This window comes from Pinus tabuliformis, chromosome 9, assembly GCF_031772625.1.
Source record: "Pinus tabuliformis cultivar Carrire ecotype Pingquan chromosome 9, CPIR1, whole genome shotgun sequence".
Classification (NCBI taxonomy): domain Eukaryota; kingdom Viridiplantae; phylum Streptophyta; class Pinopsida; order Pinales; family Pinaceae; genus Pinus; species Pinus tabuliformis.
Genome location: NC_142307.1, coordinates 168349071 through 168356654, shown reverse-complemented (window position 1 = coordinate 168356654; position 7584 = coordinate 168349071). Strand labels below are relative to the sequence as shown.

Sequence of the window (7584 nt, the reverse complement as noted above, 5' to 3'; positions counted from 1 at the left end):
TAGAACATACACAAAGGATCCATGTGAGCTAGGAATGGCTTCATTTCTAGGGAAATACATTAATGATTGAGATCTATTAGTATAAGATAACATATGCAAGGTTTCAAGTGTATTTATCTTTTTATGCTTATGTGTAGGAGTGGTGAGTAAAGGAACATCTTCATCCTCCAAGCCCATTACTTTTAAGCATGTGGTTAGAAACAAACAATCCATGTGCACATATTTTTTTCCTCTATGCTCATAACATATATCATGGAATAATTAGAAGAGGTGTCACTTTTGGATGTTTTAGAGAAAGAGGTCACAAAGGTCCTCTCAATATTAAAATCAAGGAATCAAATGTAGTGATATGCATATTTAATGGGTATTGACGTCCTTCATTAAATTTGTACTGGTGGATCCACTTAAACTAGATAAAACATTATGAGATATTTCTATGCTCAAAAGGGTATTTATTGTCTTAATTTTTAATCATGTTGATTATTAAAATGTGTTTAAGAAGATTCCTTACATTTACCGAAGAAGAGGAAATTTTGTTGCCCCATGGTTGCTATAATTTGACCATGACAGTATGTTAGTCACTAGAATGCCAATTTGGGCTTGTCTCCCAAATTTGCCATTACATATTTATCAGTTTTGAAAAAATAACCATGGGAAGTGACACTAATAGATCTTGAGAGGGCTAAGGTTGGAGTGTGCACATGCACCCACATTTGCATTGAGATAGACCTTAATAAGGGGTTATTAAGCAAAATGATTCTTAAATGAGAAAATTTTAAATGGAATTGGGGCTTCAATTATGGAAATATAACTATTTTTATGGAGTTAGATTGGCCAATAAATAGGACATATATAAGATACTCGTCCTCATGCATGATCTCATCTACTAAGGAAAAATGGCCCAGACCACAACCAAAAAGGTGAGAATCCCTTAACCAATTCACGAAAGTGATTAGGAAGAATAGAGTCAACAAACAATAGATTTATAGACTACTTGCCCAAAAGTTCCAATTGAGAGAAGAACACTCCCCTTGGAAGCTAGTGAGGAAGTCCATAAAGCAAGTTTTTCTCCCTCAAGGTTGGAAGTTGCTAACGACATTCCAATAAGAAGAATGAAGAGATTCTATGAATATGATGACTTTGACTTTTGAACTACAAATGTCCTTGTGAAATCTTCCTCTAATAAGATGAATTAGGTCAAGAAAAGAAAAAAAATATATATATATATATATATATATATATTTTTATTTTTTTTTCTTTTTATCTTTAACTATTAACATGTTTTTTTTTCATATTTAAATAGATAAATACTTTTAATTTTTATATTAATATATAAAATATAAATTTTTAATAAATTTTATTAATTACTTTATCCTATCTACTTCATATTTTTTATTATAATAAAATTTTAAATTTTTAACAAAATATTAATTTATATTCTATATTTATAAGCTTTATTACTTATTATATTAATATTAATACACAAAATCGTTGATATGAAATCAAACTCCATCTTGAATATGAGATTGTAGTCTAATAAGCTTTGTTAACTCCATCTTGAATATGAGATTGTAGTCTAATAAGCTTTGTGATATAAATAATTAAATATGTATTAATTATTATTATATTAATATTAACGTAAAAAATATTAATATGAACCCTCTTGTATATGAAATTTAGTGTATTAAGCTTTCAATTATTGTGATTGTATTATAGATAATTACACAAGTAAGAAGAAGGAAGTGTAGTTTAATACCATTATAAATTTAGTGTATTAAGCTTTCAATTATTATGAATGTATTAGAAATAATTACATAAGTAAGAAGAAGAGAGTGTAGTTTAATATAATTATATAATTATTTTTTAATATATTTTTCTTGAATTTTGAAAATTTAAATTTACTATAATATTGAGATGTTAAAAAATTTAAAAATCTATCTATATATTAAAAGTGGGAAAAATAAATTACAATATTAACAGTAAGAAATTTTTCATCATTATGAATTAGAATCAATTTGGTTTTTCATTATTAATATAAATCAAGATCAATTTAGTTCTTAAAACCATATAAAATACCAAAAATGGAAAACCATATTCATGGGAAAATTAAATTACAATACTAAAAGCAGGAAATTTTTCATTAATATAAATTAGAATCAATTTGAAAACCATGCCAAAAATGGAAAAAGATATTCACTAAAAAATAAATTATCATTTCTAATGTGAAGTAGAATTTTTTTTTTTTTATTGAAACCATATAGAATACCACAAATAAAAAAGGGAAAAAGATATTCACTAATATTTTGTTGAGACCATTCTTAAGAAGAAGTTCGTTAATAATTTCTAAATTCATAGTGCAATGTGCAGATTTGAGGAAAGGAAGTTGCGATGAATGAGCTCACATGTCAAATAGACCCACGTGAAGAGAAGATTCGGAGAGGGTGTATAGTGCACAAAAGTAATTTCTAGAAGTGTTTTATATGTCAGAATGATGTGAGAAAGGGATTAGTTGATTAGAAAATGGTCCAGATGAGGTGACATGTTTGTCCCTGTAAATACCCTGAAATTGCATATATCAGAAGAAGTTAATTGGGTCCAGGTGCATGCATTCTATGCCTCTAAAGTCTTTCAAGTCAACAGGGAAGTTGCAGTCACATGGAGTTTTTGGTCCGACGAATAAGCCATGCTTGGTTCTATACATACAGCGAACTGTGATAGATCGATTGAGACCTCATGTGATGTGGAGTTAATGATAAGGCTGGCCAAGTCTTTTGACCAATGGTGAGAATAAATATATATAGCCCACGTTTGGTGAAGTGTATTTGAGGCAATCGACTTGGCATTCAGCTCATGCGCGAGCTTTGTAGAATTCCATTGTTTGCAATTAGGGTTAACCTGCAATAACTGCACGACCATGGCCTGGGATTTACAGAGCTCGGCCTCAGAATGCAATGTGGCCAAGAAATATTCTTTAGATTATGTCTCCAGCGAGTACCCAGCTCTTATTCGCTGCTTTTACGAAGAGCCCAATTCGTTTCCTCTGGATGAGAATGACTCCGAGGATATGGTTTTGTTTGGAGTTCTCAAGGAAGCCGTCAACCATGGATGGGAGCCTGCTCCCACTCAGATGATGATGAGTAGTTCTAGTACTAGTAGTCCTAGTCCTCATCGGAAAAAATGGCGGAGTGGGGCGGGGAAGACTAGAAAATCGGTCCAGAGATCGAAACCCACACAGAAATTTGAAGCAAAGGTCTCTGGTGAAAAGCATTACATAGGAGTGAGGAAGCGGCCGTGGGGAAAATACGCGGCGGAGATAAGGGACTCCACAAGGCATGGAGTCCGAGTCTGGTTGGGGACTTTTGAAACGGGAGAAGAGGCAGCCCTGGCTTACGATCAGGCCGCCTTCGCCATGAGAGGCTCCGCCGCCATTCTCAATTTCCCCGTTGAAGTCGTTTGCAGCTCCTTCAAGCGCCGCCAGGTCCTCCCAGCGTCTAGTGTCAGATTCTCCGGTGGCTCCTCTGAAATCTCCTCCGGCGTGACCTCCTCTGGTACCCATTTTTCCGACTGTCACAGTCGGATCCAGCGGCTTGATGAATACCATTCCAGCACAGCCACGTCGGCGCTGGAGATTGCCAGCGTTAGAGCCACCCATCCGCCGCCGCCTCCTCCTTCCACCGCCGAAAAAGACGATAATTCCGACGGAAACCGAAAGATTGATAAATGCGGCGAAGTATTGCAAATAGCGGAGCCAAAGTATGAAGAAAAACTGTCGGTGTCGGTATTGGAGTTGGAGGCTCTGGATGAGGATTACTTGGAGGAGCTTCTGCTATCCACACAAGAAGAAGCAGCAGCAACATCATATGCTCCCGCGTTTGATTTCTGATAGTTTGTATTTCTCCATTTTTCGTGTTTCCTGACTACCAGTATCCTGTTTTCTGCAAATTCTGTAGTCATATGTAACTAAATGAGAATCTGAGGCCCTCTTCGTGGCAACGGTATCAACTTTAAATGTAAAGATGTTTTATTTGTTCCAATATCTTATATAAAAATAAAATAAATCAAAGTAGAATAGTTCTTTTACATTTAATGATGGGATGAGTCAGCTGGGAGGAGTCAGTTGTCATTTTGTTTGTTGGGTTGATAGTGGTTAGTTTGTATGGGTGATAGTAATCCATCAGTGATGATTATTTTTATTGGAAAATTATGATTCAGATCATCTACAGTATTATGTTTATTTTGTTTAGTAATTGTTGTTTGGAAAATTATGATTCGGATCATCTACAGTGTAATATGTTATTGTTCTTTGTACAATTAAATTATAATAGTTTTAAAAATTTGAATATATTAGCTATGGATTAGTTTGCATTAGAGAATATGTTTGCAATAGTGAATAGCAGTAAGTTTGTTTTCATAGATAATAAGAAGGTACGGTTATCCTTTTATTTTTAAGGGTAATAGTGAGTGATGACTATCCCTATTATTTTCATTGATAATAATCAACATAGATCCATTTTCAGTAGGGATCTAACATTTTAAGATGGATCTATGTTGGTTTTTATTTTCAAGGGAAATTGACAGAGGCATCCCCTCATACTAGCTATGGGTTAGTTTGCATTAGTGAATAAGTTTGCAGTGAATAGCAGTAAGTTTGTTTTCATAGTTAATAAGAAGGTATGGTGATCCTTATTATTTTTAAGGGTAATAGTGAGTGATGGCTATCCCTACTATTTTCATTGATAATAATCAGCATAGATCCATTTTAAGTAGGGATCTAACATTTTAAGATGGATCTATGTTGGATTTTATTTTCAAGGGAAACTAACGGAATCCCCTCACACTAGCTACAGGTTAGTTTGCATTAGTGAATAGTCACACTAAGTCTGTTTTCATAGATAATAAGAAGGTATGGTTGTATGGTTATCCTTATTATTTTTAAGGGTAATAGTGAGTGATGATTATCCCTACTATTTTCATTGGTAATAACCAGCATAGATCCATTTTAAGTAGGGATCTAACATTTTAAGATGGATCTATGTTGGTTTTTATTTTCAAGGGCGACAGATGAAAACTTAAGCATCCTGTCACACTGGGCTCATCCTCTCACACTGGGCTGGAGAATGAGCCTCTCCACTCAATGAGTGATGATTAGGCCTACTACCTTTACAGATAGTAGTGAATGATAGCCATCCTTATTATTTTCACATATAATAGTGAGTAATGACTATTTCGTGAGTACAGTGATGTGTGGTTTGACGGTAAGTCACTTGGACAGCCCTGGGAGACCGAAGTTCAAATTTCATTGAGTACACTGACCTGCTGTGGTGGAAGCTAAAGGGGCAGATTCCCCAATCCAGACTTGGGGGCAAGTGAGTCTGCTCTTGCTAAAATCATAGGATCTTAGTATACCTGACTTGCAGGTGGTTGGATGTACACCTGGTGTTATAGATTAGGATTGGCAATTACCCATTCACCATGTAATTAAAAAAAAATGAATATTTCGTGATAACTATTAGTAAGTAATAGCTATTCCTATTGTTTTCACAGATATCTATTGTTTTTTCACAGATAATAGTGAGTCATGACTATCCCTCCTACTTTCACGGAAAAGTAAGTGATGGCTATCCTACTGCTTTTATTAATAATACTGAGTGATGGGAAAACCCCGGCCACAGCCTACACTAAACAGTATCCAGACCGAAGTGCAATCGTCTACTATTTTAGTGAAATGAATTCGACGATGTTCCTACTGATCTTCTCACCGCCACTGTCCGACGAATCACGGTAATTCAATTTTGTTTACCATTCTCCGTATTAGGAAGAGACCCGTGGCGTCATATACTTAGGCAAATTTCAAATCTCGTTTCCCATACGAAGCATTCCAGAAAGTGAAGGACAGGAATTGGCAGCGCAAACATGCCACCTGCTTTTCACATAGAGAAGGATGAATTTCAATACCAAAAATGGTAGAATCTGCAAGTCTTAGTGGTCTGCGTTACGTACAGGAGTATGTTTCTGTTATGTGTTGTCCATTAATGAAAAGCCGGATATATTCAAGTTTGTTTTCGTAGTTGAAAGCACTTGAATGTATTTCGGATGTATTCGGACAAATCAAAATCACTTTGATATATGCCGGGCGTACTCAGACAAATAAATCACTCTCCCACGGAATTTCTGGACCTTTTTTTGACGTATTCTAATTTTCTTTCGTCAAGATGAATTTCCAATTACTCAAGTTTTGTATGGTCACCATTCTTTCGTCTGCATGAATTTCCAATTACTCAAGTTTTGTAGGGTCAATTTAATTTATTACCATTATATTTTAAGGAGAATTTTTTTCGATAAGGTTAATACGGAGATTTGAACTTTATACCTATATTCAGAGGTAAAGAAGTAAATTGAGATATTTGAATTTTAAATAATATTTTTTATAAACAAGTAAATTAAGATATTTGAATTTTAAATAATATTTTTTATTTTTACATACAATGATTATTACTCAGATTTTGTATGCTCAATTTTAATAATTATTATTATATTGTTAGGTGTCTAGGTACTTGGAAGATAAAATTGAAATATTGAAACTAGCAGTAGACTGTTTGGGCAGTACCACTCACATTTGTTAATCATAGAATCAAAATAGATAGGTTTACATCAATTCGGGAAGATCAAAATTATCTTTTAGAAAATAGAAACTAATCATAATCTAAGGCACACACAAAACTGTGAAACAAACTTTTTCCAACATTACATAATTTCTCCATTATTTTCAATTCTCTACCTTAATGGAGAAAGGCTTCACTTGCACACCTAACATCTCCCTAAATAATTCAAATTTAATCTTCCCAAGGGCTTTGGTGAAGATATATTTTGCATTTTCACAGGTGTTACAATATTCAATAAAAAAAAATTTAGACTGAACCTTTTCTCTAACAAAGTGAAATTGAGTATCAATAAGTTATGTTTTTATGAAACACAGGGTTATTTTCCAGCTTGATTGAACTTTGGTTGTCACATTTAATCACTGTAGCATCTTTTTGTTCTTCTCCAACATCATGGAGAAGTCTCTTCAACCAAATTGCTTCACAAGTGGATGCACATACAACTTGATACTTTGCTTCTGCTGAAGATAAGGATATAATACTCCTCTTTTTACTGTTCCAAGAGATGACCTCGAACCCAACACTAAAAGCATAACCTATTATGGATCTTCTATCTTTCAGATTTCCTACCCAGTCTGAATCTGAATAACCTGACAGTTTAACATCAAAATAATCAATATATTTAATGCCAAAATCGATGGTTCCTTGAAGATACCTTAAGACACCTTTTTCTACCACCCAATGATTCTCAAGAGGTTTTGACATAAACAAACTCAACGCGCTAACCGAAAATGCTGAGTCAGGTCTAATTGTAGTAAAATAAATCAGACTTCCAACTAGCTGTATGTACAGTGTAACATCTACCTCTTTAGAACCATCATCATTCTGAAGTTTAACATTCTGTTGTATAGCTACTGAGGCAGCTTTACACTGATTCATTCTGAATTTGTTCAATAATCCGCTGACATACTTTCATTGAGTGAGA

The 7584-nt window shown here is 34.1% G+C and overlaps 1 protein-coding gene across 1 annotated transcript; it reads left to right on the top strand.

Annotated features, from left to right (window-relative positions):
• The first annotated feature begins 2812 nt into the window (after positions 1–2812).
• Positions 2813–4093, top strand: LOC149147655 (ethylene-responsive transcription factor 2-like). Its single transcript, XM_089439571.1, has one exon. The coding sequence runs from the start codon at positions 2915–2917 to the stop codon at positions 3881–3883; it is 969 nt and encodes a 322-aa protein (XP_089295697.1). The 5' UTR covers positions 2813–2914; the 3' UTR covers positions 3884–4093.
• The last annotated feature ends 3491 nt before the right edge of the window (positions 4094–7584 follow it).